Source organism: Berghia stephanieae, chromosome 15, assembly GCF_034508935.2.
Source record: "Berghia stephanieae isolate SIO BIC M18660-M18661 chromosome 15, UCSD_Bste_1.3, whole genome shotgun sequence".
Taxonomy (NCBI): Eukaryota; Metazoa; Mollusca; class Gastropoda; order Nudibranchia; family Aeolidiidae; genus Berghia; species Berghia stephanieae.
Genome location: NC_088374.1, coordinates 25287512 through 25307257, shown reverse-complemented (window position 1 = coordinate 25307257; position 19746 = coordinate 25287512). Strand labels below are relative to the sequence as shown.

General features: G+C 36.8%; 2 protein-coding genes across 2 annotated transcripts; one reads left to right on the top strand and one right to left on the bottom strand.

Moving 5' to 3' along the window:
- Positions 1–943: 943 nt before the first annotated feature.
- Positions 944–1627, top strand: LOC144960435 (uncharacterized). The gene has a single exon (XM_078893517.1). It carries the CDS (start codon positions 944–946, stop codon positions 1625–1627), a length of 684 nt encoding a protein of 227 aa, XP_078749643.1.
- An 869-nt stretch (positions 1628–2496) lies between these two features.
- On the bottom strand, positions 2497–18566 carry LOC144960777 (uncharacterized). Its single transcript, XM_078894116.1, has 3 exons — positions 18296–18566; positions 14362–14497; positions 2497–5330 (listed from the first exon to the last, which is right to left on the bottom strand). Exons 2-3 carry the CDS (start codon positions 14444–14446, stop codon positions 3949–3951), a joined length of 1467 nt encoding a protein of 488 aa, XP_078750242.1. The 5' UTR covers positions 14447–14497; positions 18296–18566; the 3' UTR covers positions 2497–3948.
- Positions 18567–19746: the final 1180 nt, after the last annotated feature.

Sequence of the window (19746 nt, the reverse complement as noted above, 5' to 3'; positions counted from 1 at the left end):
AAAAATGTGTTTTTAGGAGAGGAGTCAAATACCCAGAGAAAAAAAAATTTGGGAATAAAGGATCGGGCGTCACTTCTTATCTATCAAAAACTACATGTGATGAATTCATTCAAATAATGGCTCACAAGGTAAGAACCTCAATTCTGGATGATTTAAGAACTGGTGGGTACTTCAGCTTATCAGTAGATTCCACTCCCGACCGATCCCATATTGACCAACTGACTGTCATTTTGAGGTATGTTTCGCCAGACGATGGATTGCCTATTGAACGTTTTCTCACTTTCTTAGAGATGGGTAGTCATACGGGAGAAAATATGGCTAAATTGGTTCTTAACTACCTTACAGACGAATGCAAAATAGACTTCACCAAATGTCGAGGACAGTCGTACGATAATGCCGCCAACATGTCTGGCAAATACAAGGGCATGCAAGAAATTATACTGCAGACAAACAAGTATGCCATGTTTATTCCATGTGCTGGTCATTCCCTAAATCTGATTGGTAGAGCAGCTGTTGACTGCTGTTTGGATGCTGTGAATTTTTTTGGAATCATTCGAGAAATATACAACTTTTTTTCATCATCCACACATAGATGGGCCATATTATTATCCTTTTACAAAGATGGTGCAAAAGTTCCATAATCGTTATCTCAAACTAGATGGGAAGCCCATTCAACAGCAATACAAGCAATACTTGCGAGTTATAACGAGATTATCTCTGCGTTGCAGCAGCTTTATACCGATACTACACAAAAGGGGGACACAAGAAATCAAGCCATGAATATTACAAATAAAATGGAAGAGTTGGAATTTATGGTAAAGCTGTATCTGTGGAGTTACTTGCTAGAGGAATTTCACAAGACAAGTCAATCCCTCCAGGACCCATCAATTAGTTTAGACGTTTATATGCTTCTCTTTCGGACTTTGTCAAAGGTTGTAGGAATATGTTCGATCATTTTGTAGAAAAAGCTAAAGAAAAATTGCCGGATGTTGACTTTAAAAATCCCAGAAATCGAAGAAAACCCAGCAATGGTGATGGTGATGCTTTAGAGAATATCGAGCCCAGAGACAGATTTAGAATCAATTCATTTATACCCGTGATTGATGCATTAGAGTCGAATCTAGCACAAAGAGCCTCTGTGTATAGTGATGCTGCCAACAAGTTCTCATTCTTAACGCAATTAATTGCTACAGAAGAAGAGATTCGTGTAGGGGTCAGTGCCTTATACCAAGCTTATCCTGAAGATGTTGACATGAACCTTGTGGGAGAAGTGAAGCATTTTCACCAATACATTAGACAAAGTCAGGCCTCTGGTTCAACGGAACATTATAGTATGACGCACCAGGATTTGTACAAAGTAATATTTAACGATCACGTCAAATCAGCTTTCCCTAACGTAGAGGCAATTTTGAGAATGTTTTTAAGTATGATGATTGCAAATTGCTCTGGAGAAAGATCTTTTTCACAATTAAAAAGGATTAAAAACGAATTCAGATCAACAATGGCTCAAGATAGACTATGTTCCCTCAGTCTCATGTGCATTGAAAGCGACAAACTACACAGCCTATCATTTGATGACATTATTAATGACTTTGCTCTGACAAAGGCAAGGAAAAAAACATTTTAACATGTAAGTTTTTTACACTAGAATAGCTTATTTTAATAGTTACTATAATTTAATATCGTACTGTATACGCGCTTATTATTTGTATGTCATTCTATTATCAGAAATTTGTTTTTGGCTCAGACACTATCCTGAGTTATAAAGGGGCCCCACTAAGTCTAAATCAGGCCCTGTTGACAAAACACAATACACATCCATTGACAAAACACAATAGGACACATCCATTGACAAAACACAATACACATCATGTGACAAAACACAATACACATCCTTTGACAAAACACAATACACATCCTTTGACAAAACACAATAGGACACATCCTTTGACAAAACACAATACACATCCATTGACAAAACACAATAGGACACATCCATTGACAAAACACAATACACATCCATTGACAAAACATAATACACATCCTGTGACAAAACACAATACACACCCATTGACAAAACACAATACACATCCATTGACAAAACACAATAGGACACATCCATTGACAAAACATAATACACATCCTGTGACAAAACACAATACACATCCATTGACAAAACATAATACACATCCTGTGACAAACACAATAGGACACATCCATTGACAAAACACAATAGGACACATCCTTTGACAAAACACAATAGGACACATCCTTTGACAAAACACAATAGGACACATCCTTTGACAAAACACAATACGCATCCATCCTTTGACAAAATATAATACACATCCGTTGACAACTAGGAGTGGAACTCTCATAAGATAATACCATTCAAAATAATAATGACAACAACGAATACGTTTAATATTGTTATCAATGAGCTATGTCGCTTCATTCAAGGCTAGACACCAGAAAACTACACAAGAAGATTTACAATGAATCTGAATCGTTCTTTACTGTCCACCTTCATTCATGAAGATTTTGCCATGAACAAGAACATAAAGTTAAAATTCAGCAATGATGTAAAAGCATTGTAATCAAATCTAAAGTGGGTGCAGATAATACAAGTTCCAGGTGTAAATTGATCCGATCTGTGATGGCTCTGTAGTAAAATGAGAATTGGCTCTGTAGTCAAATGAGAATTTTCTGAGGTCTTTGGTGGATGTCAGGGGGGTGAAACTGTCCATGTGAGAAGTCCTAGATGTTCGTAGGTGAGGATTTGAAATCACCACCAGGTTGTTCTTTATCTGATACATCGTGGGCAGACGTGCTGCTTTCCTCCTAGTTTGGAGCAATTTCCATTCTAGTTGATCAATCACGCTGCTCACACAATGTTTTCCCATACCGTAATTTCCCAAAACAAAACGAGTGGCTCGTCAATGTACTACCTCCAGTTTATCAACAAGGTGTTTTGTGCCTGGCTCCCAAACAGTGCCTGCGTATTCAAACTAATGGCTTGTAGCTAATGATTTTAGGCTTGTTGATTTAATCTTTAAATTTCTTCAAATGAAACCCTGGGTCCCATTTGCTTTTGTTGTGATGTTGTGGAAGCGCTCGTCCCATTTTATAGTTATTCCTCAATATTTGACTTGATGTTATGTGCTCTAACTCTAAAGTGTGCTTGTGTGTGTAGCTTGTACTCGCGTGGAATTGAATATTCCTTTCTAGACATGGAAATGACATTGCATTTCTCTGGATGAAACTTCATGCGGTGCCTCTGTTTCCAAGCCGCCAGTTTCTCAAGGGCGTGTTGCAGATGTGCTCCATCTTCTTGTCTTGTGATTTTACTATCAAGTATACAATTGTGTCATCTGTAAAAAGGCGGACTTTTGATTTAAGAGCATCTGCCGGGCCATTATTATAATAAGGAGAGTGGGACTAAAAGTCAACAATGTATGGTTTTGTAGTCTTGTGGTATGAGACTTGCTTTCGGATCGGAAGGTCATGGGTTCAATGATCAGTGCATAGTTGAGTCCTTGGAAAAGGCTCTTTACTCACATTCTCTCATCGTACTCAGGTGTAAAATGAGTACCTGGCCATTAACAGCGTTGTCTTTGTCGGAAAAAATTGTAATATCGCTGAACAGATGTCATGTCTCGTTCTACATGATACGTGTTGCTGTTGGTCAGGGACCCTTTATAAATAGATTTGAGCATGTTTTAGTGGATATTGCGCGATATAAAAGCTCAATTTTTGATATTAAAAAAAAAAAAGTACATCAGTTTATAGTCCTTCTCAAGAGACCTTGTTACGATATCAAGTTTGAATACCCCAAAATGTGCTTTTCCCAAAGTAAGACATTGAAACATGGCATTTCTCCCAAATAGCTTCTTGTGCCAGTAATCAAGTTTGAACTGCCAGAAGATATTTCTTCATGAGTAAATCGTTTTAAGGTGGTTTTTCTCCAGAATGTTTTTTTTGTTTTGTTTTTTTTGAATGGGTTTTGGAGTGGATAAGCAAGTGTGCCTTTTGAATAAATGCTTTACTACAGATAAGACATTGATGTGGTTTTTCTCCCGAATGGATTCTTGTGTGAACGTGCAAGTTTGAACTGCTAGAAAAAGATTTTCCACACGTCAGACATTTATATGGCTTTTCTTCACAATGGACTTTTTTGTGACTCCACAAGTTTGACTGTGTGAAAAAAGCTTTTTCACAAATATTACATTTATATGACTTTTCTCCAGAATGGACTCTTGAGTGACCAAGCAATTGTTCCTTTCGAATAAATTTTTCTCCACAAGTAAGACATTGATAAGGTTTTTCTCCCGAATGGATTCTCGAGTGAGCACGCAAGTTTGAACTGCATGCAAAACTTTTTCCACAGTCAAGACATTTAAATGGCTTTACTTCACAATGGATTCTTGTGTGACTAGACAAGTTTGAATGCTGGGAAAAACCTTTTCCACAAATATTACATATAAACGGTTTTTCTCCAGAGTGAATACTTATGTGTCCACGTAAGCTGGAGTTCTGAGAGAAACCTTTTCCACAAATTTGACATTTATATGGCTTATGTCCAGAATGGCTGAATGAGTGTTGACGCAAACACTTATATCGAACAAATGTTTTTCCACAAGTATGACATTGAAATGGCTTCTCTCCAGAATGGCTTCTTGAGTGTTGACGCAAACTTATATTTTGACTAAAAGCTTTTCCACAAGTAAGACATTTATATGGCTTTTCTCCAGTATGCGTATACAAATGAACTTTCAAGGCATATTTATTTCTTAACATCTTTCCACAAATGGGACATTCATTTTCCAAAAAATGAATTTTATCACTTTCTATGCTTGACTTCTCCAAAAGTAATTCTGTAGTCTTTTTCTCTTCTTTATATAAAAGGATGGGGCTTTTCAATTCATCGTTACAAGATGAAATTTCACCCATAGGAATGTCATGGAAATTCCTTCCATTTTGACTTTGAACATTCGACTTCAATCCTGAACCTGAAGGAATACTTTTGTCATGAGAATTATACAATTTCTTTCCTTTTCTCACAGTCTTTTCTTCTACATGTCCATGGAAATCTATATCAGGTGTATTCTGAGATGCTGAAGATTTTCCTGAAGTTGTATCAGCAGTATCTTTGATGTCAGTTGTTGGAACTCGAGGGAATTCGACACAATTGTCAGTTGTTTGATCGATGTCGATTTCAATCTCAAAGCCATCATGGAGTCTCTCGGCCACAAGATTGTTCCTGTTATCCACATCTACGTCGTTGTTATCGACATCTACGTCGTTGTTATCGACATCTACATCGTTGCAATCTGCAAAATAAGAATCATAAACATTTAGAAACATTTATAACAGTAGATTTTCCAATAGAAAAAAAAAAAAAAAAAAAAAAAATACAAACCACAAAAAAGCAGGCTGAAAATAAATAAATAAATAAATGATAATGATAATAATAATAATAACAATAATAATAATAATAATAATAATAATAATAATAATAATAATAATAATAATAATAATAGTGATAAAAGTAATTTATTCATTTTAAGCAATAGGCTAAATTTTTATCATCGAGCAGTGCTAGCAAATCTATATAAAACAATTTTTCACAGCTTGATATACGAGAAACTTTCAAACCTTACTTAAGATTTCACTAATGCCCATGATTCCAATGATAATTTAGAATATTTGGTAGGGCCTAATCATGAGTCCAAAATTTGACCTTGGCCTTCGGATTTGCCATCATTTCACCACTCTTCCACCAGACATTAAAGGCGATGGCACAAAAAATTGTCTCGGACAAAGTGTAGAGATTGGAACACAGAGCACGTCTGTCTCCATCTATTGTTTTTGTTTTTAAGGGTTTTACGGCACTTGCAACACATTAAGGTCATATTAGCGCCAGTAAAAAGGAACAAATTGGGATAGTAAAAAGCTCTAGAATTACAATTAAAGCACCCAAGAAAAGATAAGACAAAGGGGAAGGAAACAGGTGTAGATTCCAAGAGCACACTATCAAAGTACTTAGTTTAAGATCACTATAAGTCTCATCCAGACACAAGCACAGGTCCCCACTAAGAGGAACACACTCAAATGTTCTACAAATCGTATATAATATAAAGAAAACATAACACAATGCATTACAGAGAGATGATTTACAAGGAAAAAAAAATAACATCTCCCAAAACTAACAATACATTTGACTGTTTCCCACTCAGCTAGAGTATCCGGCCAGGGCCGGGACAAAACCAAGTAATCTCATCCAAGACAAAGACAGAGAGTGAGTTGGAAGACAGATATAAGGGGATAGAATTCACAGTAAGTGCCTCTTGCCCACTATGGGAGGCCAGGAACCCCACCCAGTGTCTATGTTATTATCTACAATACAGTTGAATTTAAAAATCAGACGAGTGCCTGTATGTAACTGCATATATTTCTCGGAAAATACTGCAATTTCTCCATCTATTTTTACTGCATCAGTCACCGATGTCGCTAACATATCAAGAGTTTCCTCCTTTCTTTACTCAAAAAATTATTTTCAAAGATTTGAACTATAAAAAGTAGGGTGATTTAACATTTAAAATTATAGTTATAGTAAAAAAAATAAATATATTTATCAAAATTTGCTTTAGTTGTCAATTTCTTTAGAATTCTTTAAATTATTTACTATCCTAAAATCTATAATATGTTTGTTTTTGTTTTTAAGGGTTTTATGGCGCTTGCAACACATTAAAATCATATCAGCGCCAGTAAAAAGGAAGAAAATGGGTTGGTGAAAACTTCTAGAATTACAATTAATAATCCTACCTTTCAATATCTCATTGTTTATTTAAAAAAAAAAAAATACAAATGAAAAATATGAAGAAATCCGATAGATAACGGATGATACAGAAGCTGTCAATGACGTAAAGCCATTCTACTGCTACTGACACGAAACAAGTTGAAATGTTGAATATTTTATATAGTACAGCAAAACCAAGGATTGATTCGCTGACTGATTGACTGATTAATTCATTTAATGTTAGATTAATTGACCAATTGATAATGATGATAATATTTGGTGTCGAATTGCCACAATTGTAACAAATTGAAAACGAAATGAATATGCTTATGTTCTGTATAACGCATGCATGAAAGGAAAAGAGAGAGAGAGAGAGAGAGAGAGAGAGAGAGAGAGAGAGAGAGAGAGAGAGAGAGAGAGAGAGAGAGAGAGAGAGAGAGAGAGAGAGAGAGAGAGAGAGACAGAATAAGTAGGAGTGAAATATCTGTTCAATGTTATAGTTATCTTATAACGTTACAACAAGTGTAACTAAATGACAAATTGTCATATTTATGGACAATAAAGATCTATTATTATTATTATTATTATTATTATTATTATTATTATTATTATTATTATTATTATTATTATTATTATTATTATTAAAATGTTTGATAATAAACCTAATAAAATTGATACTAATTAAGAGGGTCATTAGGTAGGATGGCCTGGGATTAGAAATTTTTTTTTTTAATTCTAGAATTACAATTAAAGCACCCAAGAAAAGGTAAGACATAGGGGAATTGGTTCAAATAGGAAGCAAATGTAGATTCTAAGAACACACTATCAAAGTACTTAGTTTAAGATCACCTAAAAGTGTCATTTATTTTGTTTTGTTTGTTTGTTGCTTTAGGTCTCTTCCAACACAATTGAGGTTATATGAGAGACCGCTGAAACAAAAAAACAAGCAATCTAACAAAAATAGTACAAATGTAAATCAAAATCATAACCTAAAGATATCATAAGCTAAATTATAAATAACCAAGAACAAACAGGCAGAAGATTTACAGAAAAAAAAATATCCTCTGTCAAAATTACAATCACAAATCAAAGAAGCAGGATAGGCTAGTAAAGAGAAGAAGAAACGACATCACTATCGGATCGTTCACCCATGCGAACATCATAGGTATATATGATTCAAGGGTGATGCTCCCATCCAACCACCCGCAAAAGTGTCATTTAGACACAAGCACAGGTCACCACTAAGATGAATAAACTCAACTGTTCACGAAACATATATTATACCATGTAAATAAAATTTAATACAGTGCAGAACAGAGAGATGATTTACAATACAAGGAAAAAAAATATCATCTACCAAAGCTAACTATACATTTGTCTGTTTCCCTTCCAGCCAGTGCCAGGACAAAACCAAGTAATTTCATCCCAAGACAAAGACAGAAATCATGTTGGAAAGAAGATAAAGGGGGAAAGTGCCTCCGTGCCCACTGTGGGAGGTCAGGAACCCCACCCAGAATTTATATTTAAAATCTAAAACCAATAAATTTTCTGATATTGTCTTCGTACATTACAAACCTTGTCAGTCACATCAAGGGTTGCAAACATTTATCTAAGACAGAAAAGTGAGTGGAGCAGGCACTTATGTTGATAATAGCAAGAAATGAAGTGAGTAGGAAAGTGCCAGAAGCTAACAGAGAATAAAAACCTAGTGGCGGCGATGGGGGCTCGAACCCGCGACCTTACTGATACAACCTGGCCTGGGAGATCGTGACTCTACCATATGAGCAATCCACGCCCCCCCCCCCCCCCCCCCCCTAGAAATGTCGTTTCAAATTCTCGTGTATTGTGTTGAGAATATTGGCTATTAAGCTTAAATGCTGGCCAACTAACCGTGACCTCAAGAAGTCGGGAAGAGAGTGGTTCTTGATAGACTAGAATTTGAACCGACCTTGTTTTGGGGTCGTGGATAGCTCATACGGTAGAGTCACGATCTCCCAGGCCAGGCGGAGTAGTTATACCAGTAAGGTCGCAGGTTCGAGCCCCCATCGTCGCCGCAAAGTTTTTATTCTCTGTTGTCTTCTGGCTCACCTATATTTAAGATAATGCCCAATTCATGGGACTGCGTGGCTCAGCAGTACGGTCTTTGCTTCGTATCTGAAAGGTACTGAGTTCGACTACCCGCTGCGTTGTGTGGCCTTGAGCAAGTCACCTAGCCTTAGCTCAATTTGCGGCACTGCACTGCGGCTGACACCTGGGTTATTCCAGTCTTCCCTTGGAATAGACCCTAAAGAAAAATTTCCCCTTGGGAATGAATAAAGGGGAATCTATTAATTCTGTAATATGACTTTTGTCCAATTTAATCTCTTAAACTTCAAATCAAGTGACTCCACCACAGAGGATGTGTGTATAACTCAGGATGTGTGTATAACTCAGGATGTGTGTATAACTCAGGATGTGTGTATAACTCAGGATGTGTGTATAACTCAGGATGTGTGTATAACTCAGGATGTGTGTATAACTCAGGATGTGTGTATAACTCAGGATGTGTGTATAACTCAGGATGTGTGTATAACTCAGGATGTGTGTAAAACTCAGGATGTGTGTATAACTCAGGATGTGTGTATAACTCAGGCGAATTGCAAGTACCGTAAAACACATCCGGGCCTTGAACTTTACAGTGCATAATGGCACTAAAAATGATAATAATAATAATAATAATAATAATAATAATAATAATAATAATAATAATAATAATAATAATAATAATAATAATAATAATAATAAACAATAATAATAATAATTATAAAGTAACAAACCCAGCCCAGCACCTTATGAGACCGCTGGTCACACGCCCGGATAAATGGGGAGTGGTTGCTGAGGAAGGGCATCCAATCCTGGCATTAAAACTCACTCAAGCCAGAATAAATGAATGAATGGATGAAACCAGAAATGAAAGAGAGGCAAAGCTGAAGGGGAAAATATATACAACAGTTGTAAGACCAGCAAAGGTATATGGACTAGAGACAGCAGTTACAACAAAGAAACAAGATAACAGAGTTGAGGTGGTGGAAATGAGGATGTTGAGATGGTCACCTGGCTGAACAAGAAAAGATAAAGTGAGAAATGAACGAATTCGAGGGTTGACTGAAGTGAAGAATGTATCAATAAAGATGAGAGATGACAGAGTGAAATGGTTTGGATACATAAAGAGATGAGAGAGGGAGAGAGGGGGGGGGGGGGGAGTACGTGGGAAGAAAAGCATTGGACTTACAATTGGTGGGAAAGAGGAAAAAGGGGCGCCCAAAGACTAGATGGTTTGATAAGGTAAAGAATGATATGAAAGAATTGGGCCTGGGAGGAAGATGATGGTATGAACCGAGATGCATGGAGATGTGGCATTCATTACGGCAACCCTTCAAAATGCGGGATAAGCCGAAAGAAGAAGAAGAAGAATGATAAAGAAACAAAAAAAAAAACTAATTATAATAATAATAATAATAAAAATAATACAACAACAACAACAACAACAATAATAATAATAATAATAATAATAATAATATAATAATAATAATAATAATAAATAATAATAATAATAATAATAATAATAATAATAATAATAATAATAATAATAATAATAATAATAATAATAATAATAATAATAATAATAATAATAATAATAATAATAATAATAATAATAATACTTTACAAACTTGTGGTATATACCAGCATAATCTAGAAGAGAAAAAAAGAAAGATTAGTAGAAAATCAAATGTATCTGTTATGTTGAATTTTTAAAAAACAAGAAATACTAGTAAATTTAAAAGATGTATTTGTATCTTATATTTTTAACGCCACTAAACAATTTATTCAATTCAAATCAATTTTGCAGTTGGCTTGAGACCTCATGTAATGTTCTTTGAGCACCTATAGCGGATATGTTATATGTTTGTGTTGAAAATATTGGCTATTAAGCTTAACTGCTGGTCAAAAATAACTTCGCGATGGCTGTGCGCGAGCGAGCCTGCGATCTCCAAGAAGTGGGTGAGAGAGGTCTCTAGAAAATATGACTTGGGTTTGAAACGAATATTTTGTGTTCGTGGATAGCTCACACGGTAGAGCCACGCTCTCACCTGCCAGGCGGAGTTGTCGTACCAATAAGGTCGCAGGTTCAAACCCCACCACCGCCGCGAAAATTTTTTTTATTCTCTATTGTCTTCTGGCACTTTTCTACTCACTTCATATCTTGTTGTTACCAACATAAGTGCCTGCTCCACTCACTTTTCTGAATTAAAAATTCACCCCATATACCGGAGCATACTCAATGTCTCAATCGTTTCCATGTTATCTGTTTGTGTTGAGAATATTGGCTATTAAGCTTAACTGCTGGTCAAAAATAACTTCGTGATGGCTGTGCGCGAGCGAGCCTGCGATCTCCAAGAAGTGGGTGAGAGAGGTCTCTAGAAAATATGACTTGGGTTTGAAACGAATATTTTTGTGTTCGTGGATAGCTCACACGGTAGAGCCACGCTCTCACCTGCCAGGCGGAGTTGTCGTACCAATAAGGTCGCAGGTTCAAACCCCACCACCACCGCGAAATTTTTTTTTATTCTCTATTGTCTTCTGGCACTTTTCTACTCACTTCATATCTTGTTATAGCGGATATTGCACTCTATAGTCATTACAAAAGAAACTAGACTGCAGGCCTGTAAATGGTTGGTGAAAAAATTGTCGGAAGTTTTTGAACACGCGAAAATGGACACAACAGGACAAAAATATGGACACAACACAGACATGACACTGACACGTCAATTGACTAGTCAAATCATGTCACTTTCCCCTACTTATTTATAACGAGGTCCTTATTTTATGGTACCAAAAAAAAAATCCCAATTATTCGAGGGCCCAGGTCTGAGTTAGTTGTAAAATGAAAAGGAAGAGAACAATTCCTACCCTTTTGAAGGATGTGTATCTCGTGCTTGACACGGAAAGCTGCGTTTGTGTTAAATGTTTAAGCTGATTCTTTCGTTTATTTGGATTAATTCTTATAGAAGAAGAAGAAGAAGAAGAAGAAGAAGAAGAAGAAGAAGAAGAAGAAGAAGAAGAAGAAGAAGAAGAAGAAGAAGAAGAAGAAGAAAAGAAGAAGAAGAAGAAGAAGAAGAGAAGAGAAGAAGAAGAAGAAGAAGAAGAAGAAGAAGAAGAAGAAAGAAGAAGAAGAAGAAGAAGAAGAAGAAGAAGAAGAAGAAGAAAGAAGAAGAAGAAGAAGAAGAAGAAGAAGAAGAAGAAAGAAGAAGAAGAAGAAGAAGAGAAGAAGAAGAAGAAGAAGAAGAAGAAGAAGAAGAAGAAGAAGAAGAAGAAGAAGAAGAAGAAGAAGAAGAAGAAGAAGAAGAAGAAGAAGAAGAAGAAGAAGAGAAGAAGAAGAAGAAGAAGAAGAAGAAGAAGAAGAGAAGAAGAAGAAGAAGAAGAAGAAGAAGAAGAAGAAGACGGCGAAGAAGAAGAAGAGGAGGTAGTGCAGTCGTGTGAGAGCTTTCGAAGAAGAATATATATTTCGAAGAAAAATAATTATTTCGCATTATTATTTTTCCTGTACAACTTTTAGCATAGATTACAATGATTTGAAGGAAAATTAAAATAATAATCAACTTTTGGAGTTATCTGCCCTTGAATATGGCTCCTCATGCTGTTTGGCAAAAAAAAAAAATTGAATTTTTTTCAATATTTCTTTTTATGACTTTAATGTTTCATTTTTCGTCATTGATGATTTGTATATCAATACATAACATATGGTCCAACATAATATATAAAAAAATGGGTCTGGAACCATAATTTTTCGCAGAATAACGCAAAATCTCAAAAAATTGTAAAAATTCTAATATCCATATTCTGAACTGAAAATTTGGATTACTTCGTGTCTCCTAAGTATTTTCAATTGAGCCAAGTTTGAGGAAAATCAAAGGGGGTGTGGTTCCCAATTTCCTAAAATTTGGTCCACTTGACATGGAATGGCCCCTCTCTTGATTATTCTGATTCTGAATAAACAGGACAACGATTGGTTCAAGAACATTGCTGATGTATCGGTCTGAACTTCATCCCTGCCCATACCATTACAAATCCAAATCCTCAATTTGTTACTTCAAAGTTGGTTTCGTCAATGAAACGTTCACTTCGAAAGCACAAAACTCATTTGTCTTTGGGATAACTTCAAAAAATGATCTGCCTACATCTTTAACCAAAATGCCGTCCCACAAATTCTGATCCCAGTCCTGGTGTTCATGCACCAATCTTAGTTGAGCAACTTGGTGCAGCATGGCTCAGCAGTAAGGGCTTTGCTTCGTACCCGAAAGGTACCGAGTTCGATCATCCCCCGCTGCGCTGTGTGGCCTTGAGCAAGTCACCTCGCCCTAGCTCAATTTGCGGCGCTGCACTGCGGCTGACACCCGAGTTATTCCAGTCTTCCATTCGAATAGACCCTTGAGTCAAAACTCCCCCATGGGATGAATAAAGGGAATTTTATTTTTATTTATTTATTATAAAGGAGGCCAGCTACGGTCGAAGTAAGGGTAAATACATTTCAAATGCTCACTGAGCCTACGACAAATTAAATGTGTAATTTGGTATGCAACAGCTGCCCGGCAATGTTAATGTAAAATAAATATATGAAATATTTTTGTTACACATTTACATGTAACTTTGAGACCGACCCCATCTGCTCCTCACTTGTGTCAATAAAAGCATGCTATACATCAACAGAAAGAAAAGTGTATCTACTTTTTGAAAATATAAACCACATAGCAACAAGTTTTCTTTGATGTGAGATAATAGCAAATACAAACTGTCTAGTTTATTTTGTACATGACTATATAAAAGCTCAAATTGATCCCAATGAATTTTTTGTTAAATTTGGTTTGAAGCGTAACATAAACACCAATAAATGGTTACTTTGGCACAATGTTGTCTCAACATAAAAAATATGGCTCATGGAGTCAGATTTTATTCCGGTTTCTATTGCGTGAAATGGACAATAGCAAATGCTTGCTACCCTTTGGATAGAATGCTAGTCCAGGTCTAGCAGACCCAGCTACCTAGTCACTGCTGGGTGGGCAGAAGGTTGACACAAAAATCTCAACTGCACCCTGGATCAATGTGAAGCGAATGAGCAATTAGGATCCCCATTGTCAAAACATCCTTGCATGTGTAGTAACTACCGTGATTGCCAGAACTCGGTATTCTGGCTGTAGGACTCCATGGCTAGGATGGGTCCAGATGGCCGGTGATCACGGAATTACTAAGTAAAAACTAGATATTAAATAGATAAAGTTAAAGTATAAAAATATAGCTTACCCTGAATCTAGGCGTATTTTATTGGAAGAAGTGTAAAGTGTGTTTTATGTCTGTAGTCTGTCGAATAGGAGTAAGAATAAGAGAAGAGTCGAGAGGTCCACTCAGCTTTTATATGAGCCGGGTCAGTTTGGGACGAGGCACAGTGGAAGTAAGAATGACCATTGCCAAGGTCACTAGCCGTACGATTGTTTACGGCTAGAGATCCCTACACATGCTATTCTTACCAGCAGTCGGTGATTCAGCTTCTTGTTTGATTCCCAGAAGAGCAGCGAGCTGTTTCTCCACGTCTAGTGTGTCCTTCCCCCACATCTCTCATTGTTTGATTCACAGTCGAATCTCTAGCAAGACTGGCATGACCAGCTGGAATCAATACAGACAGAAATCAAAATTGACAGTTTGGCTTATAATAATAATAATAATAATAATAATAATAATAATAATAATAATAATAATAATAATAATAATAATAAGCATATTTATATAGCGCCTTTTGTCGAAACCTCAAAGCGCTTTAAAAAACAAAAAACAAAAAAATTCAACCAAGGTATCAAAACAATTAAGAGCATAAAAGGGCATCAATACATCATCAATATAAATGTCGCATACAATACATTTAAAATTCAATTAAGTAAATATTTCCTGAAAAGATATGTTTTCAGGGCTTTTTTGAAAATTTCTATTGAGCTCGAGAATCTCACAGATTGAGGGAGATCATTCCAAATCGTGGTTCCAAATTTCATAAGAGACCTATCACCAAAATACTTAAGCTTAGTTTGAGGAGATGCTAACAATTTTGAATCGTGGGATCTAAGATTTCTCAGAGGGCTTTAAGGTCTTCATGTTTGACCATAGGCTTCTGACTAATAGATCTGGAGTTTAAAGGAGCGGAGTTTCAAATATATGGCTGGGGATAACGAATTTTCATTAGGCTGTCATTATCCCCAGGGTGTCTGGGGATAACCAAATTTCGTTATTCCCAGACACATATTTGAAACTCCGCTCTTTTAAACAATTATCCACATTCCAGAATATGGAATGTTTCCAAATGCACATAGAAATAAGGAAAGTTAATAAAATATCTATAAAAACATAAAATTAACCAACATTAAACCAGTTATTACTACATACACAATATGCGTCGACTTCGAAGTGGGTGTCATGGCCGAATGGTTTAGTCGTCTGCCCTGGAACTTTTACCAGAATTGATGTTGCGGGTTCAAATCCTGGTTCCGCCCCTTTTTTTTTTTTTTTTTACATTCCATCTTCTTTTTACAGAACGGTGCAAGGGATAAATGTCCCATCCATCCTCCACCCACCTCTTTTTTTAAAACTCTCTCTCTTTCTCTCTCTTAGAGTTCCTTTCTAGTTTCTAGCAAATTGTCATATTCGTCCCCACTCCGATCTCAAAAAGTGTCTAAAAAGGATAAATAATTAATAAGCAAACAAACAGAAATATTCAGAGAGCGACCAAATGGTCAGATAGAGGAGAAAAATACAAACAATTTTAAAAAAGTATAAACAATTTTAAGAAATTCATGCTCAGAAACGGAACAAAAGGTCAAACAAAAAGGAGAAAATAATAGACTCGCGCCAAAAAAAAAAAAAAGGTGGGGGGAGGATGGGTGGGACATTTATCCCTTGCACCGTTCTGTAAAAAGAAGACGGAATTTAAAAAAAAAAAAAAAAAAAAAGTGGCGGAACCAGGATTCGAACCCATAACGTCGATTCTGGTAAAACTTCCAGGGCAGACGACTAAACCATTCGGCCATGCCACCCACTTTGAAGTCTACGCATATTGTGTATATGTAGTAACAACTGATTTAATGTTGGTTAATTTTATGTTTTTATAGATATTTTATCAACTTTCCTTTTTCTATGTGCATTCGGGAACATTCCATATTCTGGAATGTGGATAATTGTTTAAAAAAAGAGCGGAGTTTCAAATATGTGTCTGGGGATAACGAATTTGGTTATCCCCAAACAGGTGTCTGGGGATAACGAATTTTCATTATCCCCAGACAGGTGTCTGGGGATAATCACAGCGTTTTCATTATCCCCAGACAGGTGTCTGGGGATAATCACAGTGATTTTTGTCATTTCCTCCTCTCTCTCTCACTCTCTCATATTTCCTCTTTTTGTCACGGACCTTGGCCAGTTAGTAAATCGTCAACTATTTACTATTAACTGCCACGGATTGATCTTGTTGCACAAATGCTTTACGTTAATTGTTCCTTATTAAGACGATGTGCAGTATATATTTCCTTTCAAGGAGGACTTGGCAGAGATTTGACACTTCGTCATTCTGTTGTTTTGTTTTTTGCTGAATCCGAAATCAACAGTAATTTTTGTTTTGATATTATTTTACGAAGTGGTTATTCAGAGTCGACTCTGGATAACTGTAGGCAGTTATTCAGAGTCGACTCTGGATAACTGTAGATGGTTATTCAGAGTCGACCCTGGATAACCATGTGTACAGATATTTAGAGCCGAGTAGCCTATCGAATTATCGAGTTGAGTTCTTGCGAGATGAGTTTCTTTCAATTTGATACCAGTTTACTACCAGAGTCGACTCTGGATAATTGTAGGCAGTTATTCAGAGTCGACTCTGGATAACTGTAGGCAGTTATTCAGAGTCGACCCTGGATAACCATGCCGAGTAGCCTATCGAATTATCGAGTTGAGTTCTTGCGAGATGAGTTTCTTTCAATTTGATACCAGTTTACTACGGTTATTTTGTGACTTTGGCAATTTTAGTGCCAAATTCTTAAAACTTGGCGATTTTTCAACTTCAGTCGCTTATAAATAAGAATCTTTAATCAATTCCAAAACATATTCCATCAACAAAGCAAATTTAAATTAGCTTATAAACAATCATTTCTTAAATCGATCAGCCTAATTTATTATCTCTCTATTACCACATGATATCTATAAACATAATATGAAGATAGAAGGGTGGCTGAGAGAGAGAGAATTAATGAATTGATTTTTTTTTTAATTGTTTTATAATTAGACACAAGTTGTAATGAATTCTATTAACAAATTCAGAACAATCAAACAAAAACAAACCAAAACTTTAAAAGGAAGAAAAAAAAAGACACGCTTATAAACCTTATAAAATCGCCAAATGAATGTTACAGCTAAAAAGTACACAAATATTTACACCCATTTGCTCCATCCCCTTCCCTTTCGATCATCTTCTCATCCATGGCCACCATGGGTCTTGTGCTGCCTTTGACATTTGGCGCCAGCGTGTCTAGACTAACGTCATAAATAAAGGAGTGTCACCAAAATTCATGCAACTGAGCAGAGGTGTCAAAAATGATAGAAGGCATATTATTGTTTTTTCCCCCCTGAACTACCACTGAGCAGAAAATGTTTGACATGACAAAAACAAATCCCAGAAATCCGCGGCCCCCACTATATTTAAATTTTTTTATTTTTTTTTTCAAAATCTCGACAATTTGCAAAAAATTGCAAATTTTGCGGCCGCAATGCAAATCACCGATGCAAAAAAAAAAAACTGCCATGACAGAAGAGACAAGAAAATACCAAAAAGTAAAACGATTTTTTCCCGTCGGGTTAAACAGAGGTGGGAGAGAAGAAAAAAACCCCAGAAAAACCGTGTGGTTGGTAACTGGAAGTTCATCACTCATAACTGTCTACAGTTATTCAGAGTGGACTCCCCGACTCTGAATAACCGTAGACAGTTATTCAGAGTCAACTGTCTACAGTTATTCAGAGTCGACTCTGAATAACCGTAGACAGTTATTCAGAGTCGACTCTGAATAACCGCAGCCTTATTTTAACTTGTCTTGGAATTCGTGAAAAGACATAAAAATTAAAAACAAATGCCAACAAGTGTTGACTCGATCCTTTTCACGATTGACAAGGAATGAATGGATGGAAGAAAGTAGAAAGTGACGGGATTCGAGATTCGTATGCTAGCAAATGGAGGCTCGACTGAAATCACCACAAGCAGCTGAAGAGTTCCAATTTGACTCCTTGGCAGTTGATGAACCGTCAACTACCAAGGACTCACTCCTTCCGAAAGGTCCTAGCGTTAGCATTTCTTTCAATTTGTATTTTCACTTTGGATCTTTTGTCAGTCATAAATCATCAGGCGCCAGATAACTGTTTAGAAAACAACTAGAAACTCACCTAAAACTCAAACTGGATTGCTACTGGCTCCCTTATACCTATTATCGCCGTCATGAAAGACTTCGCTAATGATGTTGAATGTTGACTAAATGATAGTGTTGGGTTATTTGATCGCTTTTACTCGATCGACGACCGAGCGCCAAGCCACGAGTCAGTGCTCGATCTCAATGCCGGAAGAGCGAGTTAGTAAAACGATCACTCGATCGTAAAACGATCAAGCGGGTTGTGAGCTTGAGACGATCTTGACACGTGAGACGAGCTTGAGACGATCAGGATTCGAGCGAGCGGAGGGGTAACGAGTGTTTCGAATCATTTCAAATTCAAACGATCACAGTTTGCCATCCGATACCAATCGCCAATGTTTGCACACGGTAGTCTGTGGTTCTTCCACAGCCCTCACTCCTTGTCAGATGTTAGTGTGTCTGGGTGGCAGTGGCAGGGAAATTCGTATAGGTGTATCACGCGTGTGTGACAAGACTTCATTAAACCTACTAAAGTTTGACTATCACACACACACACACACACACACACACACACACACACACTAAGGCTATTTCTATGACACACACGCATCCATCTATCAATGAACACTCCTACAGTAGTGCGGCTATGTGGTCTAGTCATGACGTACCTATAGTACTCTAGTCGACCATGGCTCTCGTGCATTATAATGGTCTAGTGGTATGACACCCGCTTTGGGATCGGAAAGTCCTGGGTTCGAGCCTCGCGCTCGGTGCATAGTTGAGTCTTTGGACAAGGCTCTTTACTCACATTCTCTCACCGTACTCAGGTGTAAAATGAGTACCTGGCCGTTAACAGCGTTGTCTTTGTCTGAAAAATTGTAATATCGCCTAACAGGCGGCATGTCCCGTCCTACATATTAAATGTTGCTGTTGACCGGGGACCCCTTTACAAAGCGCTTTGATCACATTTAGTGGATATTGTAAAGCTCAATTTTTTAAAGTAAAACATTAGCTTTGAATATGGAATGTTTCAATTTTAGATGCCTGTGTATTCTTTGTTAGTTCCCATCATCATCATCATCATCATCTTCATCATCATCATCATCATCATCATCATCATCATCATCATCATCATCATCATCATCAGGGGCAGCGGTACGGTCTTTGGTTGGCACCCGAAAGGTACCGAGTTCGATCACCCGCCGCTGAGTGGTCTTGAGCAAGTCACCTTGCCCTAACTAAATTTGCGGCGCTGCACTGCGGCTATCGCTTGGGTTATTCCAGTCTTCCCTTAGAATAGACCCGAAAGACGAATCTCCCCTATGGGATGAATAAAGGGAATTATGTTTAATTTATTTATCATCACCATCATATCAGCGGGATCATCATCATCACCACCACCACCACCACCCTAATAATAATGGATAAAATAAATATCAACACATTTCAATGTAATAATCAATCTAAAATCAATCAGTGCTCCTAAAA